The 27,723-nt window shown below is 38.4% G+C and overlaps 2 protein-coding genes and 1 long non-coding RNA gene across 5 annotated transcripts; 2 read left to right on the top strand and 1 right to left on the bottom strand.

Annotated features, from left to right (window-relative positions):
- The first annotated feature begins 656 nt into the window (after positions 1-656).
- On the top strand, positions 657-11,048 carry LOC109092680 (RNA-binding protein 45-like). Of its 3 annotated transcripts, none has more exons than XM_042730719.1 (10): positions 657-1,110; positions 1,198-1,320; positions 2,734-2,860; positions 2,943-3,062; positions 3,150-3,326; positions 4,537-4,666; positions 4,901-4,997; positions 6,186-6,349; positions 7,455-7,671; positions 10,773-11,048. In XM_042730719.1, the coding sequence occupies exons 1-9, from the start codon at positions 841-843 to the stop codon at positions 7,645-7,647; spliced, it is 1,401 nt and encodes a 466-aa protein (XP_042586653.1). In that variant the 5' UTR covers positions 657-840; the 3' UTR covers positions 7,648-7,671; positions 10,773-11,048. The 3 variants fall into 3 exon arrangements, with proteins under 3 accessions (XP_042586653.1, XP_042586652.1, XP_042586651.1); XM_042730718.1 differs by having other exon boundaries at positions 10,743-11,048; XM_042730717.1 differs by lacking the exon at positions 10,773-11,048 and adding an exon at positions 10,285-10,656.
- A 2,708-nt stretch (positions 11,049-13,756) lies between these two features.
- Positions 13,757-17,536, top strand: LOC109046018. Its single transcript, XM_042730716.1, has 11 exons — positions 13,757-14,271; positions 14,598-14,766; positions 14,871-15,090; positions 15,173-15,446; positions 15,523-15,700; positions 15,815-15,891; positions 15,998-16,178; positions 16,261-16,509; positions 16,662-16,833; positions 16,907-17,055; positions 17,143-17,536. The coding sequence occupies exons 2-11, from the start codon at positions 14,673-14,675 to the stop codon at positions 17,388-17,390; spliced, it is 1,842 nt and encodes a 613-aa protein (XP_042586650.1). The 5' UTR covers positions 13,757-14,271; positions 14,598-14,672; the 3' UTR covers positions 17,391-17,536.
- On the bottom strand, positions 17,324-26,087 carry LOC109093193. Its single transcript, XR_006155554.1, has 5 exons — positions 25,380-26,087; positions 18,489-18,556; positions 18,336-18,405; positions 17,652-17,806; positions 17,324-17,464 (listed from the first exon to the last, which is right to left on the bottom strand). It is a non-coding gene; the product is annotated as an uncharacterized LOC109093193 (long non-coding RNA).
- Between the last annotated feature and the right edge of the window lie 1,636 nt (positions 26,088-27,723).

Raw genomic sequence — 27,723 nt, 5'->3', positions numbered from 1 at the left:
AATAAATAAATTAAAAAAAATAAACAAATACAGGATGTGAAATTTGTAATCACCACCATGCTGTCCACCATGCTGTCCTTTAGGTTGTTCTTTATCAGTTACAGTGTGCATAAAAGCGGCATCCTGCATTGTCAGTGTGTGTTTTTATGAATATTACCAATTTTAAGTTCTTCATATGATCAATTAATAAAAGTGCTTAAATCAAGATAAAATGAGATTCATTCAGTTTATTTATTTATAGTTTATATTGGCCACTTGAGTAAACATTTGAGTTTAAAAAGTGTGTTTTTAATATCTCTAGGCAACGGTATACTCAATATATAATGCATACAATATATTATTCAGTATATACAAAGGTATACTGAAAGTTCTTCAATGGGAAAGGTCCCACCAGTTAAAATATTAAATTCTATTTATTTATTTAAGTGCTGTAAGAGTTTGGTTAATGCTTGTCATTGTACTTTAAGCTGTCCTCACGTCCCGGAATTATATTTATTTAAATTCTACAATAAAATATATAATAGATATACTTGATTCGAACGCATGGAAAGTCTCCAAGACGAACAGAAAGAAACCTGTTAGTGTTTAACAAAAATAAACCCCGCCACGTGACTTATTAAAAGTAGCACCGTCTTCTGCTGCGACTTTTATCATGAAAAGCGTTTCTGCGCGTGCATTCGGTTGCTGTGTTGTTCACGTGAGCTGTTGTAGAGATATATCATATTAGGGATGATATTGTAACCATATGCGTCAGTTTGTGAAGACGTCAGTTTCCCTACAGGTGCTCGCTGGCTAAACGCCTAATATTTAATACTATAAAGTTGACCTATAACAGTGAGTATGGACGAATCTAACCGAGCCTCTTCATATCTGGACGAGCCTCCAAACAGTCGGCTGTTTCTCGTTACCAGTAAGTCCATCACAGAGGAGAATATAAGGGAGCATTTCACAGCTTTCGGGGAGATTCAGGACATACTGGTGGTGAAGGACAAGCAGACGAAAGAGTCGAAAGGAGTGTCTTTTGTGAAATTCGCCAAATCGTCTCAAGCGTGCAGTGCGATGGAGGAGATGCACGGCGCGTGCCTGGCCGAGGGGACCAAACCCATCAAGGTGCTGGTTTTGACTCCGCTGCAGTCCCACTGTTAGTCCTCAGTGCTGGAGGTAATACTCAAAGCCTTACCCTTCTTGCTCGTCTAGGTCTTCATCGCTCAGTCCAGATCTTCTGGCAGTCACAGAGATGTGGAGGACGAGGAGCTCACCCGAATCTTTGTCATGATCCCAAAATCCTTCACGGAGGAAGATTTAAAAGACACGTTTAAGGTATTTCTGTTGGAAAAGCATGCATATAAAACATATATTAAAATGGCTCGTATATGTAAATACAGTTTGGATGTATGACACTTGAGGCATTTCCTGATGGACAGTTTGAAAGCATATCTTAAAAGGCGAATGCATAAAAACTCGACTAACTTAAAAACCCCCAAAATTAAAAGGAAATAAATCAAGAAAATCTATTGGCATAAATATGCATTAATAAAAACAGTAAAATAAACAAAATGGCTCATTTAGAAGAGAATATGTGAATGTTGAGGTCACAGAACTTTCCCAAAACCCTTCAATGAGGAAGGATTTCATTTATTAATTTTTTACCTTTGAAAACACATCGCACTTCACCTCGAAAGTAAATGATGTGTGAAGTTATATTTTGCAAAATCCGAAGATGTGTGTTTTTAGCATCAATTTTTGCATTTTTTAACCGTAACAGAATCAGTTGAGACTATTTGATTAATTTGTCATGAAATAATGCATGGTCCTAAAAACAGGTTAAGCAAAACTTAATTTGTTTTATAGTCTTTCATTTAGGGCTGTGCAAAAAATCGAATGTTATTTTCATGCGCATCTCATCAGTAAAGACGCTCCTGTGATTAATAGTATATCTCCAGCATGTACGTTAAGATCAGGGTTGCCAGGTTTTCACAACAAATCTTGCCCAGTTGCTTCTCAAAACTAGTCCAATCGCGTTTCCAGTAGGTTCCCCGATAAAAATTGCATCCCAGGGTTAAAATATACGTTTTTTGGCAGGGTTGCCTTGGTAAAATTCACATTTTAGGGGCTAAATATCACGTTATTGGTATTGGGGTCGCTTCAACCCCGCGGACATGAAAAAAACAACCGCAGACTTGGCAACACTGGTTCAGGTGGAGCGGCATTTACTACACAGAGCCGTAGTCCACCGACAAGCTGCACAAAATCGCTTTCAAAATCGACAAAGAATCGCCTGCAATTTTAAAATCAATTTTGTGTAGATTGTCAGTGAATTACGGCTCTGTGTAGTAAATGCCAACCAGTGTTGCCAAGTCTGCGGTTGTTTTTCATGTCCGCGGGTTGAAGCGACCCAATACCAATAACGTGATATTTAGCCCCTAAAATGTGAATATTACCAAAGCAACCCTGCCAAAAACGTGTATTTTTATCGCCCGGAACGAAACACGATTGGACTAGTTTTGAGAAGCAACTGGGTAGGTTTTGTTGTGAAAACCTGGCAACCCTGATCTTAACACACATGCTGGAGATATACTACTAATTACAGGAGCGTCTTTACTGATGAGATGCGCATGAAAATCACATTCGATTTTTTGCACAGCCCTACTTTCATTTGATTTTTAGGTGAAGTATGACTCTTACATTTGGTTTTTTGATGGGTTCTGTCTCTCTCTGCTGTCTCTTCCACAGGTGTATGGAGATATAGAGTATGCTATTATTATAAGGAATAAGAGCACGGGTGAAAGTAAAGGTCTGGGTTACGTGAGGTTCCACAAACCTTCACAAGCCGCCAAAGCCATAGAAAACTGTGACAAGAGTAAGTGTGTCGCTTTCCTTACTTTGTTGTTGTTTTCATGTGTATTTATTAGTATCAAGTATGAAGCTGTCTGTCTCTGCAGCTTTCAGAGCTATTTTAGCTGAGCCCAGAACCAAAACTGCATCGGCAGACAGTGACTATGTCAGCAACCCCAGATCGGAGCACTCTGGTAATGATCCGGGCTCTAACTCGTACTCCTTTGGTAAGTGGTTTGGTTCCCACCCGTGCTTTTGTGTTTGGTTTTTGGATGCCTGAGGGTTCAGCTTGATCGTGGTGTGGTTTCGTGCAGCACACGAGTCCAGCAGCTACGCCACGGGGGACACGTGGAGCTCTGACGTCATCACGCGGTGCCTGCTGGTGTCGTCACGGGTCGCGGTCACGCAGGAGCAGATCTACGGTCTGTTCGACCTGATCCCGGGGATGGACTTCTGTGAGATGCAGAGAGACCAATACAGCTTCAGCAAAGGTCATATATACCACACACTCAATGTTACAATGTTATCTCTGTATGCACAACCTTACTAAAACGTTTTAAAGGGTCGTTTTCCCCAAAATTAAAATTTTATCATTGTTTATTCACTATAAAAATATTATATATACAACATGTGAATTATACACTAGCGTTGAAAAATTTGGGCTCAGTTTTGTTTAAAATGAAATAATATTCTTACTCATTGGAGATGCATTATATTGATAAAGAGTGAAGATGTTTTTGCAGTCTTTCAAGATATTTCTGCTACAAATAAATGCTTTTTTGCACTTTCTAAGCAACCCTCTATACTGACCCATTGGCTTTTTATTTTACTCATCAGCACTTTTTTCATCTACGTGCAAATATATATTTTTTTATATACATTGTAATCCTTGTGCTGTGCTGAAAATCTTAGACTTAATTTGGTTACTCACTCACACTTTCCCCTACTAGCTGCAGCAGGATGCTTTGTTTTCAGCAGGACAGTCACGTCACCGCACACCCTCTATAGAGCGATGCATCCACGCCCTGATCAGTGCGCATTCTTTGCTGTCATTCAGAGTCTTCCAGCGTAAAAACTCAAATGCGGTCAGAGGACACAACACGCAGCCAAAATACACCTGGCTTTCTTTACTGGCAGCTGAAATCTAACCATTTATTAGTCAGTGGCTAATGACAGACATTATTTAGTCGCCTGGTGTAAAATTTGATCACACATGTGAGTGATTTACTCGCAAAGAAGTGGGTTGTAAAAATGCTCCTGAAAACAATGTATTAGCATATTATACTGATTTCTGAAGGATCACGTGACACTGAAGACTGGAGTAATGATGCTGAAAATACAGCTTTGCATTGCAGAAATAAATTCTATTTTAAGATGTATTGAAATAGAAGTCAGTTATTTTGAATTGTAATAATATTACGCAATATTACCTTTTTTTATCAAATAAATGCATCCTTGGTGAGCATAAGAGGATTCTTTCAAAATCTTACTGCCCCCAAACTTTTGAACTGATGTGTATATATTAAATCTATATTGAAGTTAAGTTTGTTCCTCAAACAAAGCTAACATGTGACTTTAAGAATGACCAACGAAAGGGAGTCTTTTCAATGGCAAAAATACATTAAAAAGCAGAAAATGAGTAACCTTTAACATGTCTGCTCGGTGGTCTCCTTCGTTTGACGGGGTGTGTGTGCTCTACAGGTCAGGTGCTGGTGCGGTATAATAACCTGGGCTCTGCGGTCTATGCTAAAGAGAAGCTGCATGGGTTTGAGTATCCACCTGGTAACTGTCTCTCGGTATCTTACATAGACGATGGGGAGGACAGGACGAGGTAGAGTCACCTTTACGTTCAACTCATTCTGTCTCAAAATGATGTTAAAAAACTTTAGAAGTCTAGAAGAAATGGTAGCTTCTGGGCACGTTTAGGTTGACGTTTTTAAACATGCTTTTATTTTGATGGAACTGTTATATTGTTAGAAACCGTTATAGCTGAAGAATATGAACTATTAAGCTGTATGTATCCAGGTGCATGTTTTATTTGTTGTGTTGTGTTGTCTGTGTTCAGTCCGGTGGGGAAGATGGCGATGCAGCTTGTGGCCGCTCAGATGATGTCTATGGTGTGGAACAGCCCTGCTGGTGCGCAACTAATGAAGACTTGCGCGGTGGGTAATGTGCTCAACAGTGAGACGTTTTACTCATTTCTGCCAGGTCTCTGAATTAGTGATTTGTTCAGATTTGTTCTATTTTCGTGCTCCATGGAAGACTGAAACTCGTACAGTTTTGGAGCAAAGAATAATTTTCATTCCTTTTTAGGCCATGGTTACTCATAGATGTCAAACATACACTACCTTTCTAAAGTTTTGATCAGTACTTTTTTTTTTTTTTTTAAAGGAAGTAATTATTTTATTCAGCGAGGATGCAAGGCATAAATAAAGTTACAAAAACTATCTTACATTTACATTTTAAGATATATTAAAATCACAATTTTCACAAAAATATAAAGCTGTTTCAACACTGTTTTTTTTTTTTTTCAACACTGATAATAATGTGAAATGTTTCTTGAGCAGCAAATCAGCATATTAGCATGATTTCTGAAGGATCATTTGACACCGAAGACTGAAGTAATGATGCTGAAAATACAGCTTTTCATCAGGAATAATACAATTTTACAATATAGAAAACAGTAACTTTAAATTGTAATTATTTCACAGTATCACTTTGTTTGCTTGCATTCATCTTTAATCAAAAATGCAGTCTTAGTGAGCATAAGAGGTTACTTTCAAAAATATTTTTTAAAATCTTACCGACCCCAAACTTTTGAATGGGGTACAGTTTGCTGCTTATTGAAAAAAAAAATGCATGAAAAAAAAAACATTTTCATTATACAAAGTGATAGTGAACATTTTGTCGTAATTTACTTGCCCTCATCTGTCCTCTTTTCTTCCATGTTACACATTTTTAACACATTTTAAGCAATTAATATGGTTATTTTTGTCCAGTAAAATATGTTCTAGACCTGCAAATGACTAGCAATAGCAAGAATCAAATTATGATCCGTGTCTTATTTCACCTCCTTCACTATTTCAGGAATCAGTATATTATGGACACTAGCAATGGTCTTGATCCACTAAACTCTGGGACAGTGATGACCGTGTTTTCCACAATATGATGATGTAGCGACACATTAAAACAACAGCGCTACCTTTTGGGTTGATTTTTGTTTGTTGTGCATCTCAAAGAGCGCAGTGTTATTAATATACTTTGTGCATTGGCTTGAGAGACGTGATGTTGTTGGAGAATGTTATCAAACTGATTATTGACCAGGTTTATTGTGTCCTGTGTTCCTGTAGGGCTATACAGCACCCCCTGTAGCTCAGAAGGCACGTGTGCAGACAGATGTAGCTCTGCCTCCTCTGAAGAAGCTGGTGGCGTCTGACAGTGTGGTGAAGGAGAGGCTGTTTGTCATCTTTAACCCCTCGCCTCTGCCTGTGGACGTGCTGGAGGACGTCTTCTGGTGTGTGTGTTCATGATTGATTTACACACTGCCTCTCGTAGTGTTGGACCGTTGTAGTGTATTGTGTCTGAGTGAATGTACATGAACACAGTTTTATATATACATCCACACACACAGTTAAAAGTTTGGAAGAATTATGATTATTTTTTGTTTGTTTGTTTCAATGTAATTTTTTTAGTGTTGTTAATGTCTCTTATGTGCACCAAGGCTGCATTTATTCAAACAAAAAATACAGTAAAACTTGTGAAAACTGTATGTGAAGTATTATAATATATTTAAAAATGTAATTCATTCCTGTGATCAAAGTTGATCAGAAGTCTTCAGTGTCACATGATTCTTCAGAAATCATTATTATTTGCCACTTTGCTGCTCAAGAATCATTTATTATCATTATAAATGTTGAAAACAGTTGTGCTGCTTGAATTTTATTTTTCATTTTTTGTGGAAATTGATACATTTACAGGATTACTTGAAAAATAGTTAGTTCAAAAGAACAAATTTATTTGAAATGGAAACCTTTTGTAACATTATAAATGTTTTTACTGTCATGTTTGATGATGATGTGACCTTGCAGGATAAAATAATTTTTACTAATTTGCATTAATCTACTGAACGGTAGAATATCACAGTTTCCACCAAAATATTAAGCAGCAAAACTATTTCCGACATCGACAATAATTTGGAGTAATTTCGGTGTAATGCTGCTAAAAGTTCAGCTTTGCATCACTGGAATAAGTTACATTTGAAAATATATATTACATAGATATTAACACAGATAAGTTTAGGTTGTAATAATTTCACATTTTACTGTATTGTTGCTTTTACTGTATTAAATAAATGCAGCCTTGGTGAGCATAAGACACTTATCAGGAACATTAAAAAAAAAATATATATATATATAAAAGTATATTTGAAATTACTGTATATATGTATCACAATCCTTCCTTGTTTCATAAATTGCAGTAGATTTTCTTAAAGAGTTAAGATAAGTTTGATTAATTTCCTTGAAACAACTGAAAACTGTTCATTTGTGTCATTGCCCAAACGGTTTACGAACGGACCTGTTTTTCGTGTGTGTGTGTGTGTGTGTGTTCTCTCCATGCAGTCGGTTCGGTTCGCTGATGGAGGTTTACTTGGTTCCAGGCAGGAATGTGGGATATATAAAGTATGCAGACCGCAAACCTGCTCACGAAGCCATAGCACTGCTGCACGGTAAAGTGATTAACGGCGTCAAGATGAAGGTCATGCTGGCAGACCCACCGAAAGAGGAATCTCACAAACGCCAGAGAACGTACTGACCTTTGACCTCACCACAGACTCAGGTAAGTACAAACAATTCACATAGTTTTGAATCCACCACAACATTCTGTTATTTCTGCTATGAGTCAAAATAAAGAAAATCCCAAAACAATGTGAAAGTCACGACAGAATCATTTATACTCTTCAGAGTGTGAACTTGCTCCAGAATAAGTCGATGGCTTGAGACGTGATGTAGCATTGACAGCTGAACTTAACAGCTCATATACTGCCTGAGAAACAGTCCTTAGAAATGTCTCTTTTGGACTACTTGCATGAAAGGATTTGTTTGTCTTTCTATACCAGTCAGACAACATAATGTCACGCCAGTCAAACACAAACAGTTCTTCAAACAATGCATGCAACTCTTTTAACATCACGTCTGTCTTCTACCATTGATTTGAGGTCATAAAATTATTCTGTGGCATTTGTAATCATTTTGTAATTTCACTGGCACTAGTGGCAGAAAATGGAATTACACTTGTTCTTTCAGCAGCCTGTGCTCAGCAAGGCTACACTTACTTGATCAATAATACTCTGAAAACAATATTATATTAGCTTCACAATTTAAAGTAACTGTGTTCTATTTTCATGTTTTAAATAGGGTTGTCAGTTTAATGTAACTTAATTAATTGGGAAAAAATATTGCGATTAAAATATTTTAACGCAGGTAACCACTGGCCCCGTCCCCAGACCTGCACGTCATCTTACATTACATACAGTTCACTGTTGACAAATATGATGCAGGGCAACAACTCCATAAATGCAGTTATGCCCTAAAATTATAGATATTGGAGCAAAAATGCTCCTGCATGAGTTTTTGTCTCAGATGATAAGCAATATCACAATATCACACAAGTGCTGTTTCTGTCCTTAATATAACGAATGCAAATGTGATTTTATAACAGTTCGGTAAATAAGAAGTTAATATTGTTATATTTTAAACACAATATTGTTTTTGCTAAGTTTTGCCAACAAAAATATTATCTTTAAAGCCGAAGCAGAATTGTTGTGCGTCTCCGAGCAACACAGCCATGTTTAGTTTCTGAATGAATCCGCGTTTTGAACAAATCAAGTGAGCCGTTTATTGAATTCTGAGTGAATCAGCCGACCAAATGAATGAATGACTCATAAAGACATTTACCCCACTTGCTGGCAGTTTTAGTTTCTTATTTAGAGTATAATTTCATTAAAAAAATGGGGGAAAAAAACTTTAAAGGGATAGTTCTCCCCCCAAAAATTTAATTACATTATCATTTACTCAGACCTGAATTTTGTGGAACATAGAAGGCGGCGTTTTGAAGACTGTTGGTAACAAAGCTGTTTTGGTTACCAATGACTTTAGCTGAATGATCGTTGCAATGGAAATGTTTCTCAAATTATCTTCTTTTATGTTCCATAGTTTATGTTGGCCCATTGTATCCTTAATGTTTGTGTAATACATTTTATGTTGAATCAAATAAAATATTTCTTTCTAAACACAAAAATAGCTTTTACATTTCTATATCATTAGATTAGTTAATCGACACATCAGAAATAGTAAAAAAAAAAAAAAAAAAAAAAGATCTTGACAGCCCTAGTTTTAAAATGTAATTTATTCCTGTGATGGAAAAGCTGATTTTCAGCCTTCAGAAACTGTTAAGTCACTTTTCCTCAGTTGCTGTAATGCAGTGGTTCCCAACCCTGGTCCTGAAGGCACCTCAACACTGCACGCTTTGCATGTCTCCTTAATCAAACACACCTGATTCAGGTCATAAGCTCAGTAATAGAGCTCCATGACCTGAAATGGGTGTGTCAGAGAAAGGAGACATGCAAAATGTGCAGTGTCGGGGTGCCTCCAGGACCAGGGTTGGGGTTGCGTATAATGCAACAAAATGAAGAGTACAGGATGCCATTAGGAGTGTAATCAATGCTTTGTGTACAGTATTTCATCATATTCATATGCTGCCAAAGAGAATTATGAGATGTTTGTTTATAGCCGTCAAAGTGTATTGACCGTGTATTACGGTCAATAGCAATAGGCTTCTTCTGTAGGTGCATCCCGAATCGTGTACTTGGGCACTATTCTGTGACGTGTAATAATAAAAATAGCGAGTATAGTGTTCACACACAAAATACCAAAAAAAGAAAGAGGGTGCTTTAAATACCCGGATGATGCACTTAAATATCCAAAAAAATAAAATGTTGTGTGGAATGTTGAACACTTCATGTGTCATTAAGTGCTGCTTCATGCCATTATTGACAGCAGACAATGGAACCATTGTTTAAACTACAAGTGTCAAACTCCTGCTCCAGCACACAAAGCATGTAGTTTTCATATGAGCCTGAAGGACCTGATTAGCTGGATCAGGGTGTGTTTAATTAGGGTTAAAGTTAAACTCGGCAGGGCTGTGGCCCTCCAGGAACTGAGTTTGACGCCCCTGGTTTAACTTTTAATTTACAGTTTGGCTAATGTGGCTGCAACATTATTCTGAAATATGATAGAAAACCGTAGTAAAGTTGGTCGTAAATTTATTTTACTGCCAACTCCAGGTTATCAGGTTAAGACCCAAATGGACCCATCATTCAAATGAATTTTGAGCAGTTTCTCAAGATTGTGGACTTGCATAACTGTGACTGTGCTGTGTTTGTTCTTGCAGAGGTTTAGATGACATGACGCATGACCCCGACATGACAGGACGGCTATTTATGATGACACGACCTCATAACGACGGACACTGACTGCCACACTGCCGTTTCACTTCTTTAAAAAGTGCTTTACTTTCTCTCTTTTTTTCTTGTTTGCTGTTAGCCATTTAATTCCATTGACTAATTGTAGGGACTTACTTTGTGTTCTGCAAAGGTTTGAGACGACAAAAGTTTGAGTAAATGATGACAGAATCGTTACATGTGAACTATCCCAGTTAACAAAGGTGACAGACAAAGCTTCAGAAGAGTTTGAGCTCATGCATGGCCTCTGTATGTATCTGATGTGTATGGAATGAGCAAATAAAAAGAGTTTGACAAGTGAAGCTTGTCTTACATAGCCTCTTTATTTCTTATTGATAGAGTAGTTGAAACTGTCATGGAGTGTATTTGTGTGTAATATCTTATACAGGTGATGCTCTTTCCATGCTCTCCTCCTCAGACCGGCTGTGTTTGCCTGATTTAGAGAAGTGGGCCCAACTTTCCTCTTCCGCTTCTGGATCTTTCCCAATATGAGCGATGCCAGGGTTTGGATTTTCGTCTGATCAGTGGGTCTATCTTCAGCTGTGCTTCCTGATTAAGAGAGAGGGTTTAAAGGTACATCTGATGGATGGAGTTCTTCTCAATGTTTGCACTCTGGCTGGTTTTCTGACTGAAGCCCATCGTCTCTGAAGTCATCAGTGATGTCAGCATCATCAACATAAAATTGCACAATACACAACATCATACGGTGAGGGAATCTTCAGCATTACAAATGACCAAACTTTAGAGGAGGACACTTCGGTTCAGACACAAGGGGAAAAACTGGCTACTGAAACCACTGATAAAGGGATGCCTACTGAAAGAAAATCTTTAAGCTCATTTTGTTTTAATACAATGTTCAAAAAATATTAAGAACACGTTTTATGTATAATGAGGTACCAACATGTCTTACATTTCTGTGTTAATACTCATATTGATATTTTTGATCAGGCTTGTTGAAAAATCCTATTAAACACTCTGCTATACTGCGCAATAGTATGGGGTCAGGAAGGTTTTTTTTTTTTAATTAAAATTTATTTGTATAGCGCTCTAAATGATGCAAATCGTTGCAAAGTAGCTTTACAGAAAATTAAAGTTTCTACATTATATTTAGTAATAGCTTATTAGTGGTGACTATCTAAATTTGATGTATACATGGCAGAAATGTACAGTGAAAATAAAGCAGTTTATGTAATTATAATACTTTCATTCAGCAAGGACACAATAAATTGGTGCAAAGTGAAAGACATTTAAAATTGTACAAAAGTTTTTTATTTTAAATAAATGCTGTTCTTTTAAACTTTATATTCTAAGAATTAAAAAAAAGAATTGTAGTTTTTGAAAAAAAAACAAAAAAAACTTTTGAATGATAATGTATTTTTTTTTTATTATTATTACTATGATTACTTTTCTATTACTGTGTAATCTATTATTTATCATTAAAACAAGAAGTGATAGTTTTGTCAAATCAGTCAAGACATAAATGCTATAACCAGCATGCAGGAAGTCATTTTATTGTCATGTGACAGAAGGGCCATAATGGTAGTCTCTTAAAATATACATTATCATTACAATCAAAAATATCATAACATACACTTTTTTGCTCAAGTTAAAGTAAAGAAGTATGGGCTCTGACATGTAAGTAAAAAGTAGCCCTTACTACCTGTTTTATTGTATCGTTGGTAACTGGACATATATTACAAATTTTTAACATTGCTTAGACACTAAAAGTGATGCTTGAGGCCCACTTAGTGAAACCATTCTCTCATGTACCTAATCTTTAGACCAAGTCTGCAAAACTACAAGCACATTACATGCTTTAAACTCAGGTTGATATTGTAAAACAAACTTTTTGCAAAACTCTAAACACAGTTCTGTACATTACACACATCATTCGAGACTAACAGCTCTTTTGATTTATTTGAGAATCACTGCCATTTTAATGATTTACACTCACAGTGATCATGTGTGAAAACACTTAGACATCATTTGTTCACCTAGTAATCAAAACTTGTTTTTTTTTTTTTTCTTTAAGAAATTTTTACCCCCTTGCATTTATGTTTACATTGTATGTATATTGTACAAAGCTTTTATAAATAAAGCAGACTTTCTGACTTCGCTAATATGTATATTCAGTGTGTGTGTGTGCGTGTGTTTGTATATATACACTACTGGTCAAAAGATTGAGATCAGAACGATTTTAAATGTTTTTTACAGGGATTTCTTATGCTCATCAAGGCTGCATTAATTTGATAAAAAATACAGGGAAAAAGATGTATTTGGCCTGGACGATTTATCCTAAAGGCAGAATATTAATGTGTGTGCCATCAGCACTAGCAACATGTGCCAACATCCCTTATACAAAAATGATTAACAAAATAAGGAAAAAATCTTAGCTCTCCAAAAACTGGGGAATAACTTTTAAGGCAAGTCATACATTATATAACGATGACAGCTTTCTTTTGAGCCTCAAGTTTAAAAAACTGGGCATTGAAGATCCTTGCTCACTGAGTCCAAAAATTTTTGTATGCGTTTTTTTATTTTTATTTTTTTATTCCTGTGACAGCAGAGCTGAATTTTCACTATTTACTTGAAAAGCGAAACTTCTGTAACAAATCCAAAGTCTTTACAGTCATTTTTGAAAAATGTTGTGTTCTTCCTGGATTATTATAAATAAATCTTACATACACCAAACATTTGAATGGTTTTGTAGGTGTTTACATATTCATGAACAGAAGGGGGCTCACTTTTTGACTTTGGTCTTCTCATAGGACCATGCCACCTTTGCCGCTTTTTTTACTGACAACAAAATACTATTTCTTGTAGGAAAAACAACCACATGCTTTTAATGAACGGTCATATCCATTTATCATTATGGGATGTGAAAACCAAACATGAGCAAAATGAGAATTAATCAATGTGATGTGAGTGAAGGATACTGCTCCTCCAGTAGCATGCTCTCAATGGTCTGTCTGTTCTCCTCGCTGATGGAGCTGTCCAGCGTCCACGGCTCAACACACACAATAACAACAACACATCATATCCATTCTCAGAGTATCTTTGCATATAGTGTTAAAACAGTTATCATTTTAGGGCGAGCTAACCCTTAAAATCCATATTACTTTACCAGTATACTGCTGTTTGTCTTCCAAGCAGACTGTAAGTATTGATCCTGGAGAATCTCACCAGTGTTCAGATCCCTGTTAAGAGAGCAGATGAATAATAAATATGTAAATTACATAAGAATGTGTTTACAGAAATTAATTTACAAAAGACCACTATGGAGTACATGATGACAGAAGATTTAAGTGCATATTTTTGTTAAAACTATTTTATTGATTCTTCTATACAAAAATGTGTTATTTAAAGAGCACCTATCATGGAATTTTGAAATTTACCTTTCATGTAGTGTGTAACATAGATCTAAGTGAACAAAAACATCCTGCAAAGTTTGAAATATGACAGTGCACCGTATATAAAGTTATTGTCTTTCAAAAGTAAGAGTCGACTCTGAGTCATTTTTATGAATCGTAAGAAGACCGAAGCTTTTTCTCTGACTAGATGACGTCAACTTGTCAAGTTATTTGAATACGACACGCCCACTTATTGCGCTCCAAGACTCCAGTGAAAACTAGAAAACATCATGGCGACGAGACGCTGTGTTCTGAAGTGCGACTCAAAAGCAAAACTTTTTTCATCTGCCCAAGGATGAGCATTTGAAGACTAAGTGGCTACAATTCATATATACAACTGTACCACAGAAGTATAGTCCGAGCCTTGTGCTTTGTTCACACCATTTTTTAGACGATTGCTTTACCAACTTAAATGCAATCAAACTTGGATTCGCGAGCCGGCTGATATTGAAGGAAGGTTCAGTTCCAAGTGTATTTGCATCAGCTTCCTCCTCCGTATCACAACCTGTAAGTGTTATTAATAATTGTTGCTTTTACGTTTTATGTAGCATGCTTAATAATTGTTTGGTTTGTTGTGTAAGCACCGTTTAGCTTCTAGGTCTTCAATGACAATTGTATTGAGATATGTGAATTGTTTGTCGTTGTGTTGTCTGATCAGTATTTTAAAGTTGCAAATTGTTTCTGTGTAGTTGTAGCCCCAGTTAAATAACTATTACTATGTTAATTTTTTATATATGCTTTCTATCTTTTCAAAGTACATATAAATGTGTTGGGGGACATTTATGTTCTTCTATTTTGGTTGTAAATGCACTTATATTGTAATTTTCTTTTAGAGTACATCAAAACAGATTGAATCACCCAAAAGCTTGTTCGTGGAGGTGGAATGTCAGACTGATCCTCCACAAACAATGTCAGTGGGAACACAGACAGAACTGACAAAGATGTCTGTTGGCACACAGCTATCTACTGGTACACTGAGAGAAACACACACTAGGAGCAAAGGTATGTTAAATGGGTTTTAGTAATAGATTTTTGACTCCAATAATTATAAAAAAAATAAATTGTGTGTGTGTGTATCTATGTATAAAAAGTTTTTCTTTTTTCAGGATTACAAGCAACAGTTTCTTTTAAAATTGTTGACACAGAAACCACTGCAGCTGTTTATGATGTACCATTTTCATCAACACCTGTAAAGGCTACTGGATTTCGACCACATAAAAGACCTAGACTGGACTTGGAGGAGGAAGAAGAAGGGTCAGTCAGAGAACCTCATGACTCAACCTTTAATCCAGGCGACTCTACAATATCTGAGGAATCTGAAATTTCGTAAGCAAAGTACACATAAGTTTAATTATGTACCAAAACATGTTGTATAAATTAAATATAGTTACAAATGTTTTTACTTTAGGTTTGTGCAGAGGACAATCTATGGTGATAACAAATTCATTGTGTTTGAAACCTGCCTGCGTGAGCTGTTTGCCACATGCCCGATATGTAAACACAAGTGTGACGTAAGTCTACGCCGGATTGGTACATATGTGGCATTCCTCCAGCTTTGCCCCAAGTGCAGTTACCACAAGCAATGGGAGAGCCAGCCCACTGTTGGTAGTACGCCCGTCGGAAACCTTCAGTTATCTGCAGCCACGTATTTTACCGGAGGATCATTCATCCAAGTGCAAAAGGTAAGCATGAAACGTTTTGTTGTACCACACAATTCTAAGTTATGATCTTTACATAATACTTCAACTTTTCTCATAGATTTGCAAGGGCATGCAATTACAGATTTTTACGTATGAAACATTCCGGAGACATTGTAGGAGCTTCCTAGAGCCTGCCATAATCCACAAATGGAAGAGGGACCAACAAAAACTTTTCCAGAAGTTTAGACAGAGTGGAAACATTGGCCTTGCCGGAGATATGCGTGCTGACTCACCTGGTAACAGTTTTTTATTTTGTAGAATACAATGAAAACAAGGTTTGAAGATTGATAATGTACACATTATTGATTGTCTAATGTAATTTTAAAATCTACTCTTGTGTTTAATTTTAGGACATTCAGCCAAATATGGGAGTTACACGTTGATGCACACAGAGAGCAGCACTATTTTGGACATACAACTTGTTCAGGTGGGTCAGCTTTTTAAAAATAAAATCATGAACAACTTGTTTTCTATTTTCCACAAGTTTATAATTTCTCTATTTAATGACTGATGTTACTGTGTTGTATACCTAGAGTAATGAAGTCGGCGGTAGTTACCATATGGAGAAAGAGGGCCTAAAGAGATGTCTTGATCATCTAGAGTCAAGTGGCTTAACAGTCGACTACATTGTGACTGACCGTCACACTCAGATACAGAAATATTTGAGAGAACGCAGCATTAATCAGTTTTACGATGTGTGGCATTTTGAAAAAGGTAATTGTTTTTTTTTTTACTACATAATATAGTTTAGTTAATAGTCATACTTTTTCAATACTCATTTACCTCATTGAATCAGGTCTGTCAAAGAAGCTTGAGCAACTATCAAAAAACAAGGAGTGTGTAGGTTTGAAGAAGTGGCTTCGTAGCATAAGGAACCATGTCTACTGGAGTGCTTCAACTTCTACAACGGGACCAGAGAAGGTGGCTAAGTGGTCATCCATTGTGAATCACATTCAGAATGTGCATGTACACGACAGCCCCACCTTCCCAAAGTGTGCCCATCCAGACCGTGTGTCCAAGAATGCTGCGAAATGGTTTAATCCAGGTATTAAAATAAGTTTTATATGTTTTTTTGATCAAATTCAAGACATTTATTGTTATGCCATACAATACCCCTGATAATATATATTGAATGCATTTGCTACTCTACCATCACATGCATGGAATTTACATTTCTACATTGTCATTACATATAAGCATCGCTGGAACTCCACAAAGTTGAGAAGGTTCTCTGCAACAAGAGGGTTCTCAGAGATGTGGCAAAGTTAAGTCACCACTTTCAGACATCATCGCTGGAGGCTTTCCACAGCTTGATACTGAAGTTTACACCCAAAAATGTAGTGTTTCCTTTCATGGGAATGTTGTGCAGGTAATAAATATTTTTTTTTTTATTGCATTATGTAGGGAACCTGTGATTTTATGGGCTAATTTGTTTTTTGCAGATTGTTCCTTGCAGTTCTACACCATAACGAGAACATTGGTCGAGAACAAGCAACAACTGCAACAGGGAAACCAGTGTTCAAAGTGGTTTTTCCCAAGTCTAAGAAGGGAGAACCCATTGCAAGGCCATTGAAAACAGAGCCTACATACAGTATGTTTCTAAACTTTTTATTGTAAACATTTTTATTTCAAATAAATATCAAATAAATAAAATTCTTTTTTTTACAAATATTTTCAGATTACGTTGATGACCTAATGAAGCTCGTCTTCGAGGAGGTTATAGTAGACCCTGCACCTTTTGTTGAGGAGCTACAGGCAATTCCTGTTCCCATGGCCATTTCTGCCGAGCTCGAGAGACCCTCGAAGGAGGAAACAATTGCTCGCCATGTATCCCGGTTCAGTCGAGAGGTGGCCGAAAGCCAACATAGCAACCAGCCAGATCTGGAAACTCCTGGCGTATCCGGGATACAACACAGGAAGGAATGACCACTCTGACATGTCGGCCTAAGAAGCCCCAGCACCAGCTAACAAAGCTCCGATATGCCAAATGTCGGAATTGCCTATTTTTCAAAGAGAAGACATTCTTACTAAATTTCTATTTGTAAATAAAAATATATCTTTTTACATATAAAGTTTATTTCATTACAAGTTTTCAAGTCATTGATCGTCCTTTAGAGGCAATTAAAGTTGTTGTTTTATTCAATTTCTATATTTCATTAGTCCTGCTAATTCTCATTACAAACTTACTCCTCTCTTGTTCGGCGTCTTAATGGACCATAGTCGCTTCTATATATATTATGAATGTTCTGGAGGGTATACGGATTGAGACAGTTTGCTTCAAAGCCTGGATGCAGAATCATGCAGATTGGAGGCACTGGAATCTGTTGAATTCTTCTTATTACCTAATAAGAAAAATATAAATTACTATCAAGACAATTTTACTTTATAAAGTAGTATTAATGAAATTTAAATTAACTGGTAACATTCTAAATATAAATTTTTTAAGGTAACACACAGAATATTTAACAATTGGCAAGGCATGTTTATTTATAAGCATATACATAGAGGTAATTTAAAAGTGGTGAAATTGGAAACTATTTACACAGAGAAAAGGTAGGTAAAAATCTAAATAAAAATAAAGACACATAGGAAGAGTTTGGTTTTAAAAATACATAACCTTAATATGAATAAAACTGAAGTTGGTTTGTTTTGATCTAAGTTAAGCATTCATAACTAATAACAAATACGGCTAGTACAATTAAACTTAATAACATAAACATTTTAAAACTGAGCAATCAAGTTTTGGAACCAAACTCTACACATTATACTATATCATGGGTGTCAATGTCACAACATTATAACTAGTATACATAAAATAAGCGTCAAAAGGAAAAAATGTGATTACAATATAAAAGTATATAATTATACTACCTGTTGTACCTCCTGACAGCAAAGGTTTTCAGACTCGGTGGGCATTCTGTGACAGTTCCCACACGTGCACCTTAATAAGTAAATCGTCATAAACGAGTGCAAGAAAGCGACATTGCTTTATCACATAATTTACCATACAAAGTTTAAACTTACCACTGAGTCAATTTGTTGATTTAATTGTGTGGCCGGTTGAACGACTTCGTCTGTTTCCTCTTCAGATTCTGGCTCATATTGAGCTATGTGAGCTAGGTGAGCTATGGGCGTTTCGTTTTACAACACGTACATGCGGAACAACCAATCAAAACTGACTATGTCAGTTGACCAATCAGAACACAGTATGCTACCGAAAGGTGGGGTTTAAGGAAACTGAATCTTTTGAACAGCTTCGCGCGAACCGTTTGGGGATCTCTGAGAATTGAGGTAATTTTAAAATGATATTTTGACAAAATGACAATGTTTTTTAACCTTGCATGGATTTAAACCTGTTGTACAGGACTTATAAACAGTGATAGGAAGCTTAGAATTTTCATCTTACTGGCTCTTTAAATTGTACTTTATGTGTGGGACTGCTGTTCTAGGATGAACTTTTGATAATCTACGTTTGTAATTCCTCTTGTGGATTTTTTGGATACACTTTATTTTACAGTGTCCTTATTACAGGTGTAACTGTACATTCAAGCACTGAGTAATATTAACATGTACTACTACAGAATTAGGGCTTTGATTTAGAGTTAGTTGCAAGTAGTTATGAATCATTTTACTATTATTATACTATTGTCAGAGCGCGTAATGTAAAATAAAGCATTACCAAGTTTTTTCTATGTAAACAAACAGTACATTTCTAGTATCCACACGTCATGCGAAATTTACCAGATTTACATTGTCATCAAAGCAGTTAAAAATTAATAATATTGCTCATATGGTAAGTAACCTTTTTTTGTATAGTTTTATGTTAACATGTATACTGTATACGTTTTAAGGTTATGTTTTTGAAACTCTGTGAATTTTAATGTTTATTCCAATGAAAAAAGCAAAACCCCACACAGGCTTCCATTATAAATTAATGTACACACAATACGAGTTTGTATTTTCACAAACTGAGGGATAGGCTAACATTATTTTCTTTAATAATCGTCAGCATTTTTTAAAATTTTGAACAGAAGCATTTTGGTAAAGTGATGATGTGTTCTTCCTAGTCGAGTCCTTCTGAGGCTTCAAGGCTAGAGTCATTCACAGCATTAAACGCTAGAACGGGGTAGGCAACGTCGGTCCTGGATTGCCGATGTCCTGCAGAGTTTAGCTCCAGCCCTGAAAAAAACCTCACTAGTCTGTAGCCTTAGTAATCCTGAAGACCTTGATTAGCTTGTTCAGGTGTGTTTGATTAGGGTTAGAGCTAACCTCTGCAGGACAGCGGCACTCCAGGACCGACGTTGCCTATCCCTGCGCTAGAATGAGATGGTCTAGTGAGTGCAGGGGCGCCATAATAGGTGGGAAGTCTGGACGATTCCAAGAGCCCAGTGAGGGAGAGGGTGCCCAGAACATGATTTTAACAGAGAGGGACACCTCTATGCCTACTAAGGATCCTTCACATTGAGACATGCTTTGATGAAACTTGATGACATGACAGCTTAGATATGCAGCCTTATAAGGAAGTGTCCTTTCATTTTGGAAGCACCCACTGTCTTGTCACCCTTATGGAACCACTCCTTGTGCTTGTAAACGATCCTCAAGTGATTTTATCTTCACCACTGTCTCCAGAGATCTCATATACTCTCCCTTTAAGGCCCCATTTACACTGCATGGTTCAAGTGGCCCAATTCCGATTTTTTCCTCTCATGTGGCACAGATCAGATATGACCGGTGACCGTGTAAGCAGGAAAAAACCGCATGGATTCCGATTTTCTCAGATCGGATTCAGGCCTCATTCATATGTGGTAATAAATCGGATATGAATCGGATACGTGCATTTGCGTGTGCCATGTAAGCAGACAAATCGGATATTCCCCAGTAAATGCGAGTCGTACGTCATTAAAAAAGTGACGTCAACTCAGGTGGACGCCACCAACTGAGATCACATGACTTATTATAGGCGCGATGGAGGACGAAGGATACACACAGTGGAGCAATGCAGAGGTTTCATGTCTTTTAAGTCTTTGGGGCGAAGAGACAGTACAGGCAAAAATGCAGGGTTGTTACAGAAATAAATCTGTGTTAGAAGACATGTCACGAGATATGGGGAGGCACGGTTTAAGCGCTTTTTTCTCCGCCGTACGAGATGTTTTGTTGTTTTTTTTTTTTTTTTTTTTTTGTTGACTTTTCAAAATATTGTGGAAAGCAAAACACTGTATAATTTTATTTGCATCTGCATCCATTGAATTTCGTGCTGTTTTACTTCCTTTTCCAGGTCAGAACATCTACATTTGGTAGTTTCAGCAGTGTATAGTGTAAATACAAAAATCGGATACGGGTCACTTTTAAAAGATGATGTAAGCAGGTCGTCAAAAAAATCGGATATAGTCAGAAAATCGGATTTGGGTATCAAGACCTGCAGTGTAAATGCAGCCTAAGTCTCCAGTGATCTCTTATACTTACCTCTGAGTCTCCAGCGATCTCCTTTGAGTCTCCAGCGATCTTCTATACTCACTGCGGTCTCCAGAGATCTCCTATACTCACCGCTGTCTCCAGAGATCTCCTATACTCACTGGTGAGTCTCCAGAGATCTCCTATACTCACCGCTGAGTCTCCAGAGATCTCCTATACTCACACCGCTGTCTCCAGAGATCTCCTATACTCACCGCTGAATCTCCAGAGATCTCCTATACTCACACCGCTGTCTCCAGAGATCTCCTATACTCACCGCTGAGTCTCCAGAGATCTCCTATACTCACACCGCTGTCTCCAGAGATCTCCTATACTCACACCGCTGTCTCCAGAGATCTCCTATACTCACACCGCTGTCTCCAGAGATCTCTTATACTCACCGCTGAGTCTCCAGAGATCTCCTATACTCACACCGCTGTCTCCAGAGATCTCTTATACTCACCGCTGAGTCTCCAGAGATCTCCTATACTCACACCGCTATCTCCAGAGATCTCCTGTACTCACACTGCTGTCTCCAGAGATCTCCTGTACTCACCGCTGAGTCTCCAGAGATCTCCTATACTCACACCGCTGTCTCCAGAGATCTCCTGTACTCACCGCTGAGTCTCCAGAGATCTCCTATACTCACACCGCTATCTCCAGAGATCTCCTGTACTCACACTGCTGTCTCCAGAGATCTCCTGTACTCACACCGCTGTCTCCAGAGATCTCCTATACTCACACCGCTGTCTCCAGAGATCTCCTATACTCACACCGCTGTCTACAGAGATCTCCTATACTCACACCGCTGTCTACAGAGATCTCCTATACTCACCGCTGAGTCTCCAGAGATCTCCTATACTCACACCGCTGTCTCCAGAGATCTCCTATACTCACCGCTGAGTCTCCAGAGATCTCCTATACTCACACCGCTGTCTCCAGAGATTTTCTATACTCACCGCTGTGTCTCCAGCGATCTCCTATACTCACCGCTGAGTCTCCAGCGATCTCCTATACTCACCGCTGAGTCTCCAGCGATCTCCTATACTCACCGCTGAGTCTCCAGCGATCTCCTATACTCACCGCTGAGTCTCCAGCGATCTCCTATACTCACCGCTGAGTCTCCAGCGATATCCTATACTCACCGCTGAGTCTCCAGCGATCTCCTATACTCACCGCTGTGTCTCCAGCGATCTCTTATACTCACCGCTGTGTCTCCAGCGATCTCCTATACTCACCGCTGAGTCTCCATACTCCTATACTCACCACTGTCTCCAGCGATCTCCTATACTCACCGCTGTCTCCAGCGATCTCCTATACTCACCGCTGAGTCTCCAGCGATCTCCTATACTCACCGCTGAGTCTCCAGCGATCTCCTATACTCACCGCTGTGTCTCCAGCGATCTCCTATACTCACCGCTGTGTCTCCAGCGATCTCTTATACTCACCGCTGTGTCTCCAGCGATCTCCTATTCTCACCGCTGAGTCTCCAGCGAACTCCTATACTCACCACTGTCTCCAGCGATCTCCTATACTCACCGCTGTCTCTCCAGCGATCTCCTATACTCACCGCTGAGTCTCCAGCGATCTCCTATACTCACCGTTGTGTCTCCAGCGATCTCCAGCGATCTCCTATACTCACCACTGAGTCTCCAGCGTTCTCCTATACTCACTACTTAGTCTCCAGCGTTCTCCTCTACTCACCTCCAAGTCTCCAGCGATCTCCTTTACTCACCACCGAGTCTCCAGCGATCTCCTATACTCACCGCTGTGTCTCCAGCGATCTCCTATACTCACCGCTGAGTCTCCAGCGATCTCCTATACTCACCGCTGTGTTTCCAGCGATCTCCTATACTCACCGCTGAGTCTCCAGCGATCTCCTACATGCACCGCTGAGTCTCCAGCGATCTCCTATACTCACCGCTGAGTCTCCAGCGATCTCCTATACTCTCCTTTAAGTCTCCAGAGATCTCCTATACTCACCGCTGTGTCTTAAGCGATCTCCTATACTCTCCTTTAAGTCTCCAGCGATCACCTACACTCACCGCTGTCTCAAGCGATCTTCTATACTCACTGCTGAGTCTCCAGCGTTCTCCTATACTCACCGCAGAGTCACAGGAGGATCACAATGCTGAAAAAGCATTTTCAGCAACAACATTCGGATTTGAAATCAAAATAACAGATAAATGTTGTTTGTGTGAAAGCAAAATGAGTCCGTGCTGCTTCTGCACCACATACGTAAAGCACATGGACTGCATACGCACTGCAAACGGCGTACAGTATGTATGAAACAAGCATCAGGCTGGAGGGAACACACAGCACAAACACACAAGAACACAACAAAACACCACTCAAGACCACAAAACAACACCAATTTAAACAAATAAGTAAAGGAAATATCTGAGTTTAGACTAACAGTATCAAATCCAAGCAGTAACAAGAATACAAAACTAGAAACAAGACTGATGAACAACTAAAGAAAACATTACAAATATAAGCAAGACAACTGAAGAACAAAACAAAAATGAGAAATCAAGAGCAAAAACTATAGCAAGGATACACAATCACAGCAAATAAAAGGGCAAGACTGGAATACAAAGCAGCAAGTCAGTAACTGTCTCTGGCACAAGATGAACCAGCCAACACAAGAGGAAAAAACAGCACAATATAAAGGGAGCAAAGTGCAGCTCAATTAATGAAATGAGCACAAGACAAGGGGCGTGACAAGAGGGCGTGACCAAGGAAAGAAAGGAGGTGGAACCAAAGGAACACATGGCAGACACAAACAAAGACAAAGCAATGTGTTATGACACAAGAGAAACATTAAACAAAGACAACACCGACAAAGCTGCTCGGTTAGAACCCTGACCCATGTACTATTTGCTACTACTGCTATTAAATTATTCATTAATATTTTAGTTTTCTCTATTATTCTTATTCTTTATTATCTCTTTGCAGACCACTTTCCTTTCTCCCATTGGTAGTCAGTGCATCACAGTTTATTTGCAAATATATTATTATTATTATTATTACAGGAGGTGCTGGTCTCCTTCCAGCTCCACCAAGTTCAGCACAACACCTAACAAACACGTGTCAGCCTCACGCAGGAAGCTGAATTGGACCCCAACCGTCACCCACCGAGCGAAGCTTCACTATTGATCTTCACTGTCAGTGAGAGATATAAAGCAGGTATTCGCTATGGTAAGAGTGACTCAGCTGAGCAAGGGTGAGTGAGAGCGTCACACCACCTGACGCCGTGATTCCTTCCCATACATATAGTGTGGAGGAACAGCTCTCAACATCACCATCCAAGACAGCGACCCGGCGGGAAACTGAACACAGAGGCCCATCGCTCACCCACTGAGGTGCTTCATCAAGCTCTGTGATGAGTGAAGCTGTGATGCAAAGACTACCAATGCTGGCTTCTGAGAGGACGTCCTGCTTTTGTAGTATTATACATTTTATTATTAATAAGTCACCGAAGACTATCAAGCTCGGAGTATTTCTTCTAGGGCTGTCAATTGTTTACATTTTTGAATCTAATGAATTACACAGTGTGGCAATTAATTAATCTAATTAATCACATATTAATCAAATTTGGCTGAGAAATTACCAACAAAAAATAATTTAAAGCCATTATTTTGTTAAAGAAATGCATGAAATCGATATTACAATTTTATTTTTTTTAATGTTTAGATTAACTATCCCTTTAATTCGTTTTTATTAATATAGTTTTTTTTTATAATATTTAAATATGATTTTTATGCAATTATACGCTAAAGAAACTAAAACTGCCAGTAGGTGGCATTAAAATGTCTTAATGAATAAGTCACTGAGTCATTGATTCATTCATTCGATTCGTTCAAACGGCTGATTGATTCAGGAATGAAGCAAATCTTTATGAATAGCTAACTGAATCATTGGTGAACTCGGTAAAAAAGCGGGTTCTTGTTTTTGTGTGCTTGGAGACGCCGTAACATATTTTAATCGTTATTTTTTCATAACTAATTAATTAAACTACGTTGTAACAGTTCTTGCTGTGATAAGGCCGGACACGTTACGTCATACAGAGAACGCGTCAGAAGCTTCTCATTTAATATTCAAAAACGGGCCGCCTCTCTCTCGCGATGATGATTGGTTGATGAGAATCGCATCTTTTAAACTGCCATGGCTCTGAATTTATTTTAAATTTATTATTATGATTGTATTCCTTGAGGCTCACTTTGATGTTAACAAAAGAATCATTATTATTTTCAACCCTCATCAGACCCTCTGTCGGAAATGATCGGTTTTTAAGGGGTGGCTCCAATAAAAGGCCACTTATGATTGTCTAATGTCATTCGAATATCATCCACTATATAAATGTACTATGAGCTCTATCATAGACCAGTTGTACCAAAGCCTCATTAAGTGATTCATTATCCACACATTTACAGAAAATGCATAATGAAATTGTTTACTTACGGTTTCGCGATGCAGCTGCTGTCAGATTCAATACAATTAGGTGGATCCTGCACTCTCTATGACACTGTACCTCGTTTACAAAACAATCCGCAGTCAAATCCGCCGAACTAATTCACTGGGCGAACCCAGATGGCCTGGTCAAGTTACAGTAAACCATCCGCTGTCTCCCGAGACTGAAATCCTTCGACGTCTGCACAGAAACACAACTGAAACACACGCACTGTGCGTAACGCGGCTAAACGCAGGTGGGCGTGGCCTATGGTCGATGTGATAAAATGATTGGTCGTCCCTTGTCATGCCCAAACATAGTCAAGCAGTGGCTAATAATGGTTGTAACCGATCTCGGGTTAGCTTTATAATTTCGTTTCAATTTTAAGTTAAAAGATAGAGGCTACGCTACTTAATTGATCTAACTGGCCTATTTACCAAACACAGCTGAGCAACAATTTCAACAGGAGACTAGATGGGGGTGGGTTAAATTCAAAGTAAATTTCCCTACATGGATCAGTAAAAGTAATCCACCAATACACGGGTCACTATGAACATCCACGTCACTCTAAAATGACGACGTGCCTGCAGCAGCAGAACTGTACAAATGCTGGACATCCACAGTATTATCAACCATCACATACACCTCCATAACAATGTGCATGATTCAATACTCGTCGAATCATAAAGCGCTCACCTGTCACTTGTAAATAAAGTCCGCGCGTCTGTCACTCCATGTCCCTTTACTCGTTGTGCTAGGTGCTAGCTGTTAGCCGCTCACAGTTGCGATCTCTGAAATGGCGCACAAAACCGTTGTTAGCGAATTCAGTTTGAGTAGTTTATCCTTCTTCTTCTTCTTCTTTGGTGTTTTACTGGCGGTTGGCAGTAGTTTATCCTTCAGTTATTCCTCTTTTGTTTGAAAGAGCGCCTTGAAAAGGCAGATAGAGGCGCCGGCGACAGCGGCTTGGAAATTCCCAACTGAACGCTGGGCGCAGTGTTGCCAAATTGGGCTACTTTAACACTGTTGACGCGAGTTGTTTTTCATGTCAGCTGGTTGAAGCGCGACCTCAGTGACGTGATATTTAGCCCCTGAAATGAGAATTTTAACAGGGGAACCCCGCCAAAAACTTGTATTTAACTCATGGAACGCGATTTTTAACGGTGGACACCTCGAAACGTGATTGGGTGGGTTTTATCAGAAAACCTGGCAACCCTGGCTGGGCCCAGAGGGCGTGCTGTCATGGAACGTCAAAATTTGATTGGCTGATGATTCTGTCACTTATGCTCGTTACACATCTTTGAACAAGAGGGAAGCACTATCTGTAGTGCTGGCCCTGTTATTATACAGTCTGTGTGCTTTTTTATGTAGGATATTCCAGTTCAGCCTCAACGAAACTAATCATAGGCCATTTTGTGGACATTACACAAATGAAAATAATACCTAAATAATAATAATTTTTTTACACAATTTTATTTTTATAGGGCAAGCAGAGAAGGCCCCGCGGACCCTGACGGCCCACCTCTGCTATTAGAGAATAAATTATAACCCGCGCTTTGACTGTGTTTACGTTGCATCTGCGCAGTTTTGACCAGCGGGTGCCGCCACTGTTTCGAGCGCTTTGAAAGAAGTGAATCATTTTGTGAAGCAATTGGTTCAATAAACTCGGACTTCCGAAGCTTCAACATTACTCAGTTCAGCTTGAGATGGTCTTGATATGATGATTGTTTTGTTTGGTAGGGATGAATGATGCTGCAACCAATTTCATTGTGTTATAATAGATTTTCTTCTATAAAAGCACATTGATGTAGGACGTTTTCCATGCATCTTCATGTGACCCTCGAACTCTAGCACTCTCTATTCTAATTCTATTTAAAGGGGTCATGACATGGGTTTTTTTATTTTATTATTATGGTTCCCTAGGTGCAATTATAGTATTACTATAGTTTTTTAAAAAAAAAAAACTTTTAAAATGTAGTGAATTATGACATTTTCCCTCCCTGTTTCTCATCCTTTGATTCAAACAGTCTGTTTTTGGGTTGTTTCCCCTTTATGAGTTCAGTGGTAACGCCCACTGTTATGATTGGCTAACGACAGTGCCTATGGATCAATTATTAACACCCCCAGCCAGAACATTTGTGGATTGAGCGTAACTGTTTAGTAGCGGGTGATTCCATGTACGATGTCGCGTTTTCATTGGTCAGTCGTTGAAGCCTATTTCTGATTGGTTGTTGCCGTTTTGACAGCGTTTATGCCAAGAGCAAAGAGAAAGAATTCGAAGAGAAGAGTAGTTGGCCATGCGCGAACGCACGGGACACAGTCTAAGCACATACACGCTTACTTTAAGCGAAGAGGAGA

The sequence above is a fragment of the Cyprinus carpio genome, chromosome B9 (genome assembly GCF_018340385.1).
Source record: "Cyprinus carpio isolate SPL01 chromosome B9, ASM1834038v1, whole genome shotgun sequence".
Taxonomy (NCBI): Eukaryota; Metazoa; Chordata; class Actinopteri; order Cypriniformes; family Cyprinidae; genus Cyprinus; species Cyprinus carpio.
Note: the sequence above shows the minus strand (reverse complement) of the source record. Positions and strands in the feature narration are given on the sequence as shown.

Excerpts from the sequence above, each read along its gene's own strand:
- LOC109092680 (XM_042730719.1), top strand. The coding sequence starts at position 841 with ATGGACGAATCTAACCGAGCCTCTTCATATCTGGACGAGCCTCCAAAC. Across the intron at positions 1,321-2,733 it reads ATTTAAAAGACACGTTTAAG|GTGTATGGAGATATAGAGTA; the intron begins GTATTTCTGTTG and ends TCTCTTCCACAG. Across the intron at positions 3,327-4,536 it reads CCAATACAGCTTCAGCAAAG|GTCAGGTGCTGGTGCGGTAT; the intron begins GTCATATATACC and ends TGTGCTCTACAG.
- LOC109046018 (XM_042730716.1), top strand. The coding sequence starts at position 14,673 with ATGTCAGTGGGAACACAGACAGAACTGACAAAGATGTCTGTTGGCACA. Across the intron at positions 15,091-15,172 it reads TCTGAGGAATCTGAAATTTC|GTTTGTGCAGAGGACAATCT; the intron begins GTAAGCAAAGTA and ends TTTTTACTTTAG. Across the intron at positions 16,834-16,906 it reads TTCATGGGAATGTTGTGCAG|ATTGTTCCTTGCAGTTCTAC; the intron begins GTAATAAATATT and ends TGTTTTTTGCAG.